The sequence below is a fragment of the Dasypus novemcinctus genome, chromosome 20 (genome assembly GCF_030445035.2).
Source record: "Dasypus novemcinctus isolate mDasNov1 chromosome 20, mDasNov1.1.hap2, whole genome shotgun sequence".
Classification (NCBI taxonomy): domain Eukaryota; kingdom Metazoa; phylum Chordata; class Mammalia; order Cingulata; family Dasypodidae; genus Dasypus; species Dasypus novemcinctus.
Genome location: NC_080692.1, coordinates 18,933,083 through 18,946,621, shown reverse-complemented (window position 1 = coordinate 18,946,621; position 13,539 = coordinate 18,933,083). Strand labels below are relative to the sequence as shown.

Below are 13,539 nucleotides of genomic sequence, written 5' to 3'. Positions count from 1 at the left end.
GAATCGGAAATGGAAGACCTTGTTGAATTACTCAGTCTTACAAGTTTGGAAAGAGGGTGAAAGGATGAATAAATTACTCGTAATTAGGAATGTGTTGAACATTTTTATTAATCTCAAATCTTGCATGTTTGTACCCTTTGGAAAATTCTTTCCTCCTTTTAAGCAGAACAGGCCCTTTCTGGTGGAGGGAGGTAGCTGTGGCAGAAGATATGGACAAGAATATCCTGAGTTAGATCTGACAGATTAATTTCAAAAACTAGAATACACACTTCCTAACTTATCTGTAGGACCTCCTACATAGCAAAACCACACAAAAACTTCCTTTTTACATGGGATGTGCATGCTTAAAAAACATTTTAAATAACAAGGTACTATTCCACCTCAAAATTTATTTTTACACGTGTGCCACATAACACATCTGACCAAGTTTTCATTTGGTTATTTCACATTGGCTTTCTTTCCTAAGAGGTCTAAAAGTTTAACAACACATTCCTGTATCTCTCACCTCAGAATGACTGAAACTTTGCATTTCAAAATTAGCAGAATAAAAATCCTTATTTGAAAAGTAATTCCAGTTTCACAAAAGAGGTTGATCTTTGGGATTTTTTTCAGGCCAGGAAATTTTAGCATATAAAGGATCAAATGCCTGTAAAATCTCTTGCTGGTCAGCCATACCCACATTTAATACTGCTTTCAGCTACAATGTGAGCCATGCATAATCAGTGGAGAACAGAGAAAAACCTATGGGATGGAAAACAACTCTGGCTAATGAAAGAATACTTCCTTCTCTAAACTTTTTAATTTTTCTGATCCCTGCTATTTTCAAACATTTCCCCCCCCAGGCAAACAATTCTTTAGACCATGGGAAAAGCAGAGCCCAATAGGCTGCTTCTGTTTTGACCTCCTGATCTTCTTCCTTTGCTTCTAGTTATCCTTCCTCTTCTAGTACTAAATCACTCTTCCCCTTGTGTACACTGTCCTGACATTTGTAGGTGATAATCACATTCCCTCCCCTTATTTTTTTTTTTTAAGTTCGTGTATATATATTTAGTTCTTCTAATCCTGCATCATAAAATGATCTTTTCAGGTTCTTAGTGATGCCTTCCGTTATTCTTTGAACTTATTCTGGTTTGTCTCCATTTTCCTGGTAACGAAGTGCCTGAGATGGAACACAGTGCTTTCTAGGTGTAGCTTTCCTGAAGCCATGTAATGGGGGGTGGGGGGTGGGGGCCCTCTGAGGCATAGTGCCCAAGTCCAGCCCAGGGACCTTTGGTTGCCCTCAGAGACCTGGGATTGCTCTTTTTAAAGCCCAATATTCCCTGTATCCCTAAACTGTAATGCATAGTCAGTGCGTTCTCTCCCCTGTGCCCAAGCTCATACTATTTTCCACTTGCAATAACCCTTTTTCTGTCTTCTGCTACCAAATGCCATGTTCTTTAACAAAATTTCCCTTCCTCTCCTCCCTATTTCTGACCAAACTAAAAGTAATTGCTTCCTCCTCTGAAGTAATAGCTCTTAAATATACTTCTCTTAGGGCATTCTCTACACAGTGCTTTACATGGAGTTGGTACTTAGTCAATACTTTTTTTACACCTTTAATGAGACGTAATTCACATACCATACAATTCATCCATTTAAAGGTATAGTTTACTGGTTTTTAATGAATTCTCAGAATTGTGCAACCATCACCATAATCAATTTTAGAACAATTTCATTACCCCAAAAAGAACTCATACCCATTACCAATCACTCCCAACTATCCGCCCCTCCCCCAGCCCACCTTAGTTCTAGACAAGCACTAATCTATTTTCTGTTGATGCATTTGCCTAGTCTGAACATTTCATATAAATGGAACAATAGACTATGGGAACTTTTGTGTTTTTCTTCTTTGATAGCATAATGTATTCAAGGTTCACCCATGTCATAACATTCATCAGTACTTCATTCCTTTTTATTGGTAAATTAATCTATACTTATTGAATGAATATTATATACACTTCTACTTGTAACTTGTCCCTTCTTAAGGACTTAGAATATCACAATTAGGTCTTTAAAAATACATGCAGCTTTTGGGACACAGTGGAATCATGTGGTGGATGATGGACTGTGGTTAACAGTACAAATATGACAGCATTCTCCCATGGACTATAAAAAGAGTACAATATTAATACATGGTGTTAATAACAGAGGGGTGTATGGAAAAAATAAAACAAACCTAAGCTACAAAGCATAGTTAATCGTTATATTTTGATGATGTTCTTTCATAATCTGTAACAAATGTCTCACAACAATGCAAGGTATTGGTAGAGGGGTGATGTATGGGGATTCTGTACATTGTGCATGACTGTTCTGTAAGCTCGCAACTTTTCTAATAAAAAAATTTTTTTAATACATGTGGCTTTGAAGATCTATACCCAAATAAATTGAAAACATGCACTTGGACAGATATCTATACACCACTGTTCATAGCAGCATTATTCACAATAGCCAAAACATAGAATTAACCCAAATGTCCATCAGCAGATGAATGGATAAAGAAAATGGGGTATATTCATACGATGGAATATTAGCCTCAAAAAGGAATGAAGTGCTGGTGCATGTCATTATATGGATGAACCTTGAAAACATCAAGTTAGACCCAGAGGGACATATTGTGTGAATCCATTTATATGAAATAGCTAGAATATGCAAATGCATAGAGATAGAGAGTAGAGTATAGGTTACCAGGGGCAGGGGAGAAGAGGGATTGGGAGTTAATGCACGATGGGCATAGAGTTTCTGTTTGGGGTGGAGGGAAGGTTTTGGTAATGGAAGGTGGTGAGAGTGGCACAACATTGTGTGATTAATCCCACAGAATGGTACGCTTGGGAGTGATTGCGATAGGAAAGTTTACGTTGTATCTTTTGTATATGTTTCCACAATTAAAAAAAAAAAAAAAGGAGCAACTAAAGAGAGTGACACAATTAAATGCAGTACATGATCCAGGATGGGATCTAATAATTGAGGAGAAAAGGCTCAAAAGGATATGATTGAGGGAAGTGGACTTGGCCCAGTGGTTAGGGCGTCCGTCTACCACATGGGAGGTCTGCGGTTCAAACCCCGGGCCTCCTTGACCCGTGTGGAGCTGACCCATGCACAGTGCTGATGCGCGCAAGGAGTGCCCTGCCACGCAGGGGTGCCCCACGCATAGGGGAGCCCCACGCGCAAGGAGTGCGCCCCGTAAGGAGAGCCGCCCAGCGCAAAAGAAAGTGCAGCCTGCCCAGGAATGGCGCCGCCCACACTTGCCGTGCCGCTGACAACAACAGAAGCGGACAAAGAAACAAGACGCAGCAAAAAGACACAGAGAACAGACAACCGGGGGAGGGGGCGGAATTAAATAAATAAATAAATCTTTTAAAAAAATAAAAAAGGATATGATTGAGACTTAGGGAAAAATTGGAAAACAGGTTGTAAGCTTTATATCAGTGTTAAATTTCTTAAACTTGGTAACTGTGCTTAAGGTGGTTACGTAAGTGAATATCCTTGTTCCTAGGAAATATACATAGAAGTGTTATATGTTTAAGGAGCATGATGTGTACAGCCCACTCTCGGATGTTTAGAAAATAGGTGATAGATGGCAGAATTATGCAGCAAATGTGTGGCAAAATGTTAGAATTGCTGGGTCCTAGGTATCAGGGGCAGGTATGTTAGAGTTTTCTGTATTGACTTTGTATTATTTTTCCAATTGTTCTGTAAGTTTAACATTATTTCAAAATTAAAAGTTTAAAGAAAAAGATACATGCAACTCTGAAAGATATTTATATTATATATACTTACTCATTTCTTATCACAAAATTAATGTTTATGGTATTAAACTCAAACAGTGCAGAGGTATATAGAATAAAATAATAAGTCATCCTATCTACTTAAGCCACTCTTTATATATTTTTTAAGATACTTAGATTACATAAAATGTTACATAAAAACATATAAGGGATTCTCATATGCCCCACTCCCCACATCTCCCACCCTTCCCCACATCAACAAGTTCTTTCATTAGTGTGGTGCATTCATTGCAATTGATGAACACATTCTGGAACCTTGCCACCAATCATGGATCATAGTTTACATTGTAGTTTATACTCTCTCCCACTCAATTCTGTGGATTATGGCCATATATATAATGACCTGTATCTGTTGTTCCAAATGGAACCTTGTGGCCAGGGTCTTGGCAGGGTCTTTCTGACTTTGTTCTTTTAGCAGCTTTCCCTCAGGAGATTTCAGGATGGGGTTTCAAGGCCATGTTCTCTGCTGGGCCCCAGCTGTGATCGTCTTCTCTCTTTCCCTATACTAACCTGCCTCAGTATGAGGCAGGAATCTAACCACAAATGAACTGAGTTGACTTAATAAAAACCACTGATTTCAAATGCCTCCTGAACGTATTCTGAATTCTACTCATCTAATATTATCAATGCAATACTCTTCTAGTTAGTGTACTTTTATCATTTTTGTAATTATCCGGTACAGCAGGTCCCACATAATTCTTCCTTTAAAATATTTTCTTGTCTCTTCTTATATATTTACACTTCAGGATAAATTTTAGAATGAATTATCAAGTTCCAAAAAAGCCTTTGGGATATGTTTTGGAAATGTAATTAAAGTATAGTTTTAGGTGAAAAACAAAACCACTTTACAAATAACCTATATAATCTTATTGCCATTTTGTTTCTAAAATTTACTGTGTATATGGGTGTAATAAAGTGTCAAAGAATATATGACAAAATATAGAGCAGTAGCTATCTCTAGGTGGTGGTAATGTTATAGGGAATTTTTTTTCTTGGTGTTTTTCTTTCTTTTCCAAATTTTCCACAGTGTCTGTTTAGTACTTTTAAAATCAGAAGGAAAAAAACTGAAAAATTGTTATTAAACCAAAGTATATCCATTAGTAATCTACTTAACAATGTTTAACAGAAGCCAAATTAGAATTAACAAAAACATTTCATGGAAAATAAATTTATGGCTACTAAAAAATTAAGTGCTAATACTCAGAGTAGTTGTCCAGAATATTCCTGGGAGGGGTTGAGACAGGAAACTGATTCAACACAACCTCACAGCCTCCTCACTTGTTCTATATGACTGCCGTCACATCTACTGAAGAGACTTGAGAGTTGTATGTAGCCTTTTCACCCAGTAGCATTTTTGGGTTATTGCCTATGCAGCTGAATTTATAGGCACCTGGCCTCCCACATGTCCCCATTTCAGAAAGTCATATTCATGTGACTCAACCAGTCCTTGAGATGCCCCTAGCCTTAGTGTGGTCTAAATCTGACCCTCACATGTCTGGTCCTTTAATAACATTTAGCAGAAGATAGTTTCTTTAGATCTGTTTCTAACTCTTTTGATATATTTGAGCAAGCACCATGCTAATTCTTGACTCAAAGTATCTAGATTCAGCAAGTGGAATTAAAACTCGATTCTCTTTGCTTTTCAATCTACATATTTTTCTAGGTGGTCTTATTTATTTAATAACAGTAGCGATAGTTATAATGACATCTAACATTTATCAAGCATTTCCTCTGTGTCAGGCATTGTGCTAAGCGGTTTATATGAACATCTTGGTAAATCCTTAGAACAACCCTGTAAATGTTATTGCCCCATTTTACAGATGAGGAAACTGAGGCTAAGGTCAAGGTAATGGAAATTAACTGGCACAGCCGGCACTGAAACCCAGGTAGTCTGACTTCAGAAACTATATTCTTGACTGTTCTTTAAACTCAATATGTAATTCTTTCTCACTTAACTCTGCCGCCTATCTTCTTACCTTTGAAAAGTCTCAGATCCACCCAGTTCTCTCCATGTCCCCCCAGTCTTACCTTAGTTCTAGCCTTCCTAACTTTCACTTGGACTTGTAATGATAACATCCCTTGAGAAGTCTTCCTTCCATTCAATCTAACACATTTTTCTTATCTTCTAAAAAAATGAAGCTGGTCATATCACTGTTCTGGACCCTTTTTTTTTTTTTTAACCAGATAAATACGAGTTCCTTAACTTTCCATCATTATCTGGCCCCAGACTGACTCTTCAGCTTTGTTTCCTGTTGTTCTGTACCCAGTCCCCTTAGGCTTATACTCCAAGTGTACTGAACGTTTCACCAATCCTCTAGCTCTGTGCCAAGCCTTTTCATAGCTCTTTGCACTGCATTTGTTTCATCTGCTTGCAGTCCTCTTTGGTCTTGGATTTGCCAGACAAATTCCTATTCAGCCTTCAAGATTCAAATGCCATGCTACCTTTAGTAACATCTTCTCAGATTCCTCTAGGGTGAACCAGCCATTCTTTTTCTTTTTTTTTTTAAGATTTATTTATTTATTTCTCTCCCCTTCTCCCCCCAGTTGTCTGCTCTCTGGGACCATTCACTGTGTGTTCTGCTGTGACTGCTTCTGTCCTTATCAGTGGCACCGAGAATCTGTGTTTCTTTCTGTTGAGTCATCTTGTTGTGTCAGCTCTCCGTGTGTGCGGCGCCGTTCTTGGGCAGGCTGCACTTTCTTTTGCACTGGGCAGCTCTCCTTATGGGGCGCACTCCTTGTGCGTGGGGCTCCCTTACACAGGGGACACCCCTGCGTGGCAGGGCACTCCTTGCGCGCATCAGCACTGTGTATGGGCCAGCTGCACACGGGTCAAGGAGGCCCAGGGTTTGAACTGTGGACCTCCCATGTGGTAGGCGGACACCCTATCCATTGGGCCAAGTCCGCTTCCCCAACCATTCTTTTATCTTACCCCATAGTATATGTTCATGCCTTGATTGTGGCCCTTACTGTGCTGGGTTATAATTTATCTGTGTATGCATCTTTCTTCTCCACTAACCTAAATGAGTCTTTGGGACAAAGACCAAATCAATTCATCTTACAGCACCTAGCATATAGTAAGCATTCAATAATGTTGGTTAAAATACTTGAAGGAATGTCAAAGAAGGTGTTAAAAACAATAAAACTTGAAAATATACTTACTCCTGAACTAATGGAGTTCTGTCTGATGTTTCTCAAAATAATCTCTTTAGCTAAATTAGCCAGGGTGGTCTAATGTACTAAATAAAATTGGTATAGCAAATACGGAGAGTCCTTTAAATTATAAAGTTACTTAGGGCAAGAACCATTATGCCGGAAGTTAATAGCAAGATCAAGAGCCTGGCTGAGATCATCCTTGCTCCCTTCTCCCAGTCATGTGCATGTGCATGATAAGGCACACTGGAGAGAACATTCTACCTGCAAGGACATCACTGAGCTTGGAGCCCCAGCTCTGTAAATGATTAACTTTGGGCCTTGGACCAGACACTAACTACTCTGGTCCTCATTTTCACAAAAAGATATTTGATACTTTTACACTTTTCTTATTAATTTTGATGCAGGGAGATTTCACATGGGAGGTATCTCTTCTTGTTATTTTTTTATTGACAAGCAATAATTCTTAACTTAGGTTTGTTTTATTTTATCTAACGTCTATGTCTCCTTTCCCTTTCAGCTTCGAGATGAGTTAGAAAAAGGTGAGCGGGACAATGCAGAACTGCAGGAGTTTGCCAATGCCATCCTCCAGCAGATAGCGGATCACTGCCCTGACATTTTGGAGCAGGTGGTCAACGCATTAGAAGAGTCATCCTGACCCTGTATTGTGGGGAGTGGTGAGCACAGCAGCCCAGTACAGTCAACGCAGGAGTCAAGAAAGGAGCAGTATGAGGAAAGACACCCAAAAACTTCTTGGCAACAAACCAACACTACAAACTCCATCCTATCTTGCTCAGCTCCTCAAGTGTGATTCCAGCACCATTTCTACTAATTTAATGCTGTCTGTCATCTTCCTCTGCCTGTCTGCTGTGGATGTCGTGTGTACACTAATTTTCTTGATGTCCAGGGTGGGTAAGCTGCTGAGTCTCCATGAAGAACTGCCATTCCAGTGGAGAACTACAGAAGCTGGTGAGGGACATGTAGTAGAGTGTCCTCTTACCTTTTGTCCTTTGACTTGAGAACCAAATCTGGACTCTACTTAGAGTTCAACATACTGAGAGAATGTCTCACAATGGACCAGAGAGCTTAGTGTTCTAACATCACAACAGGTGCTTTTTCCTAAAAGGGCAAAAAAAAAAAAAAAAAAAAAAAAAATCTCAAAAAGAGAGAGTATTAGAAAAAGACGAGGGTGGGGAGAGAAAACAGGAATAAGGAGAAAAACAATTCTCCTTTTCACCATCTTGTTTACTTACTTTTCCTGTGTAATGCTTTACGCAGGGGAGCTGCAGGCAGGCCTCATGATGTCTTAGCAAACACTAATACCCCAAATTCAAATCTTCACCCCAGCCCTGTCTCACCCTTCCTTGCTCATCTCCTCAACCAGGACTAAGAGGATAATGTGAAAAGATGCCGCCCTAGTCTCTCTTATTCAGCACATTTGACCTTATTGAACTTAAATTTGTCACATAAAATCTAATTGAAAGAAGGAGAAGAGGGATTAACACACAAGGCACTGTAGCCACCTCCTGCGTGCTGTGGAAGACAACTGCTTCTTGGGGTTGGGCCGTGTCCTCCAGAGCTTCTCCCTCATCAGCACTATAGGCCCCTGAGCCTCAAAAGAATGCTGCCTGCCTTCCCACCACCCATGCTCCAAGCTCATGCCACCCACAGGTTGCCAAAGTTTGTGATCCTTATCCCAACCTGTGAGCTTCATTCTTGACTTGCACGCCCAGAACCTCAGTCTTGTGCATTGCTTGAAACCTTCTTCTGGCCCAGTGAGTGTTCCTTATCCCACACACATTCCTTCCCCCTTTCTTCTATTCAAAGAATATTTATGAAATGCCTACTGTGCAAGTCATCCTAGAAAAAGTCTTCTTTCAGGGAGAAAGAGGTATGGTGGATTTCATAAGAGATAGCCAGAATCTTTTTTGTAGAATAGTCTTTCCTCAATCAACATTTTTTATTATAGTGGATTAATGGATTTGGGAGGACCTGAAGGATCCCATTTAGTGATTCAGGATTTTCTTTGTAGTTGTTATTGTTACCCTGAAAAAGTGTACTCATTAGGGGGCTATGCTTATCCACTTGCAAGTAGTATTTTCTTGCCACATTTGTGCACACCTCATAGAACTGGGCCAGCTCCATGTTGCAAACCAGAAAGTTGACCCCAAAGTCGCAAATCTGGTTAAAGGTATTGGCATTTTGAAGGGTGTTTTTCCCAAACATAGACAATGAAGTGGTAAATAATCAGGCACCAAGAAATAGACCACTTGACCCAAATCTAGCCCTCTGACCATCTCTACCACCAGCCTCCCACCAGATACTCATATCTTCTGATAAGAGTTGCTGAGCTAAACAGTTTTATCTTCCATTTTCTCTCTCCCCTTCCCCCAATTACTCACCTAAAGAATTTAATGCTGCCTGTAAAGTCATCACAGCCATCAGCCCAGTATCTTCCCCCCACAGCCCTTGCCTATCTCATTAACTTATATGGTCAAGTCTCCAGCTGCTCTATTCCCTGCTGTAAAACAATCCCTCTCCCTATGGGGAGCTCTGGAGTGTTCCTTATCGAAGGTTTAAATGGACTCTGCTCATAAACCTCTTACTGAGATGCTTCCTGATAGTGAGGCAGCCAGGGGTGGGTGCAGGGGTTAGGAAGTAAGTGGTGGCCGTTTGTGGTCAATTACCTCAAATCCATTTATTTATTGAACTGCCCATAAATCATGTAGAAAGCCTCCAGTATTTCAGGGCTGGGTATTAGAATCTCACACCACCCACCATAAAGCAAAGAACTGAGGTATGCTAATACCCTTCCCAGAACCACAGCAGAACAACAAAGTGGCCAGACCTGGCCTGCTCTTCTTTGGCTGTTCTGGCAAAGAAAGGCATCAGGCAGGTTTCCCTGGACTCCATCCATCGTCTGTCATAATCAAATACAATCCCTACAGTCCCTGCCACTCTTGTCCACTTGGCATGTGATACCAACTGCACCTCCTCCTTTCCCCTCCTCCTTTCAACCCTACCCATAGCTTTCTCTTAAAAAAAAAACTTATGGAAGCCCTCTCTGGGAGGTGTTTCTGATTTTAAAAATTCCTGGGACAGACATCTGTCTGGTCTCTATAAACCTGGCAGGGATTCTCGATTCTTCTTAGGTGGTGATCCTGGCACCTCAAATTATTCTGGATGAAAGCAGGCTCTGAATAAAGTGTAATAGTAAACCTGACTTGTCTTTATATTATAGGGGCAAAGATAATACCCTTCGTAGCATTTAGAGAATCTTCTTGAATTTAGCTCATTCATTGAGCCAACATTTACTAGATGCACAATTCCCATCACACTAGGACTTGTCATTCCATGACCCTCTTCTAGTATTCATAGTCACTCAACTGCTACTGAAGTGAAGGTCTATGGCCTTGAATACTCACTGCAGATTACCATTAATATCCACCAGACTCCATCCATTTCATTGGCAGGTAAAGATCCATACCCCAAATTAAGGTAATCACAAAAGGAACAGTAAGAGGAGGAGTGGGTGGAATCCCACTTGAGACTTGTAACTAAAGGAATAAAATGTGAATACATCTTTCCAGGTACCACTTATCCCAGGTATTCATTTAGTTATTAATGAAGTATCTGAATTGAACTCTAAGAACCTGGATACCATTTGAAATGGAAAAATTTCTTAATGGGCTTTAACATTCAGAAATAGGAATGGGGATCCTCAAATCCAGCTCAGCTCCAACATTTGACCTTGTACCTTGCAATCTAAAGATTTAAGAGCTTCTCTCTTCGTTCTTTTCACTTTAAAAATCGTAGTAAAGCAGACTGGACCCAGGGCCATTTTCAGTGTTGACAGTGGTGGTGTGACTCGTCATTTTTTGTCAATAAAAGTCTAATTGGTTTTCCACGAGGGACCCATTGGCTTATCCACTCCCCAGAGAAAAGAAGAAGGAGAAGTCAACACAAAGTTTTAGTCAGTGGCTGAACTACTCTCCCCTTATTGATGGTCAGGATTGGCGTGTGGGTTTGCTGCTAGAGCAACCTGCTGATCCCAGAACCATCCTGCCCTTCTGCCTGACCCAGTTACTTAAGCACTAGGTCTAGTGGCTCCCTCAGGGTCTTTAAGGAAAAAGCAAAGTGAGGAGTATGTCACCACTAGGATGCGGTCCTCACATGGGATCCTAAGTCCCAGTGGGGCCCACTGTCAGCAGGATCAGTAACTAGAATGTCTGCCTCCCCAGCCGCAACGCCCCACCTCCAAGAGCTCAGAACTGTGGAAAGGGGATGAGAAGAGAACAGGCCGCGGTATAGCAGGCTTCCCTTCACAAAGCCTGCCAGGCCTGCCCACCCGTCACTGCCAGTTCCTGGCCTTCTCAGGACAGTGACTTGAATCATTCAAAATGTTTTAAAAACAATCTGGGGCTTCTCCCCATGTGAACTAAGGGATTCTTTAGGCAAGAAAATACATACATTACAGGGAAATCCTTCTGAACAAAATGGCTGTCTTTTCCTACTCTTTTAAAGCAAATATTGGTTTTTTTAATGTCAAAACTGTAATCAGTTGTCTCCTGATATTCTCCACTGCCTTTGGCAAGTGCCGTGACCCTGTTGTAGGTGTGCACCTCTCCCCCTGACGCTCCTGGGGGAGAGGTGGTTTTAGGGGTTGATTGGGGGAAGTGGATTTTAGTAGTCCCATCCCACCTCCTCTTTCGTTTCTCTGCTTGTCGATGTTGTCTGTGTGATTCAGCAAATTGAGGCAGTTACATTGTGTCCATTGTTGAGATTATAAAATTTTTCAAGTAGTTGTAGAACTGAGAAAAAAAAGAGCTGTGTTTTAAAAATTGCATATCAATGTCATCTTAAAAAAGGAATTCAAGCTATGGGGCAACCAGACTCCTCTCCCTCATCCCAAGTTGGCTTAGGTAGAAGTTGGACTAGCCTCTTGGGAAACACAGTGACCACACTCCAGGCAGGTGACTGCCTGGATGAGAGAGACAGCTGGTGAATAAAAGGAATGAGGATCTGGGGGCTCAGTCCCAGTTGTTCCAGAGTTTTCCTACATATCCTCAGGACCTCTGGGTAAAGGTCTCAAATTTTGTGACCCCATAACCCCCCTCTCCCCTACATTGGTCCCAGCTCAGTGTGCCTAATATTATGTGGTAAACTGGGCTTGACTCAGAGGCCCCCACACCTGGCAGCAGCCCTGTTCAGGCCACAGGACCTCTCTCCTGCCCACTTGGTGCTATATCATGCAGTGACCCATCATTGTAGACCAGGCACTGGCTAGCCTGGAGCCTGCAATCCAGGTGGAATGAATTGTACTCAGATCTCAGTTCCTTCGGGTTTCTGGTGCTGGATTCTTTCCTTTTCTTAGACCCCAAATTGCATAGGCCCAGGAGTTCTGCCTTGGCCCAGAGATACCATGGCCAGGAAAGGAAGGGAACCAGGCTGAAGCCCCAGAGTCCAGCCCTGGGCCTGTGCGAGCACTCTAGGTCCAGCTCTTCTCTCCCACCACACCAGTATTGCATTCATCCTCTAATGCAGCTAGGCCTACCTGAGGGCAGCACACCACCCCTCCTGGCTGGCTTGCCCCACTGCAGGGCAGTCCAGGAACCTGCCAAGCACCTCGGGATGTCCAGGATGAGGCCTGGGGGTCGCCCTGGGATTCGCTCCCCTCTGCTTCGGAAGAGAAGTGTTGCACTTTAGCAGAAGAGCTGAGGAGCACTGGGCATGCCTCCTTGTAGCTTGAGTTCCTTCTGGTAGCAGTAGCAGCCCACGTGGTAGTGCCCGTGATGCACATGCACCGCTGCCTTCAACTGTATGTGTGTGTCCTTGCTGGAGTCATGTTACTGACAGGATAACAAAGAAATGTGTTATATTCAACTTTGCCTTGATAATTATTGTAAACACTTTGTTCATTTTTTCTTTTTTATTCACAAACTAAATCCATTGGGAAATTATAAAGTAATTTAAAAATTGTATGCTGTGTCCTTCTTTGAGTCTCATCCAACCTGGTCTTTTAGGTGAGATATGTCCTGAAATGCTAGAAGAGCAAGGACAGGCCAGAGGCCCCACAAGGTCAATTCCAGTGGTAGGTAATTTGAGAGCAAGGAATGCCCAGGGTTGTTGGGGGTGGGGGGTCAGGTGCAGATTTACAGCTCAGCCTGGACAGCGTTTGCTTCCTTATCCGTGGGCTTGGTGGGGTGATTTCATCAGAGAGAAGAGCTCCCTTTAGGAGACCACCTGAACTCTGGATTGGCAGCCCCTTCACTGCCTGTCAATTTCCACCTCCCTCCTGCCGACCTCACACCCTAGGCTCTGAGTCAGGTTCCCCATTTCCAGTCTAATTATGTTCCAGACCTCAGAGTAAGTCCCCACTGCTGAGCAGTCATAGAACAATTCACACTAAGATGGAAGGAGGACACCGAGGCTGGTCTTACACCTTGGGAGGGTTTTGTTCTGACCTGGGATTTGAGCTTCAGCGAGGTGTGTTCTGATGGATTAACCCTGGGGTGTGTGGGCTGTATCAGCCAATATAGCGGGGGTATCAAGAGCAAAAGGGGGA

General features: G+C 42.0%; 1 protein-coding gene across 24 annotated transcripts in view; it reads left to right on the top strand.

The window, feature by feature from the left end:
* ERC1 (ELKS/RAB6-interacting/CAST family member 1) overlaps positions 1 to 12,953 on the top strand; it is a 661,999-nt gene extending 649,046 nt beyond the window's left edge. For 23 of the 24 annotated variants that reach the window (XR_011646640.1, XR_011646637.1, XR_011646639.1 and 20 more), the window contains one exon: positions 7,495 to 12,953. Coding sequence is in view for 17 of the 24 variants with exons in the window: in XM_058282535.2 (XP_058138518.1) it covers positions 7,495 to 7,632 (138 nt within the window). In the remaining 7 variants the exon portion in view is untranslated. The remainder of the gene's footprint in view (positions 1 to 7,494) is intronic. The other variant, XR_011646641.1, reaches the window with a different exon arrangement.
* Positions 12,954 to 13,539: the final 586 nt, after the last annotated feature.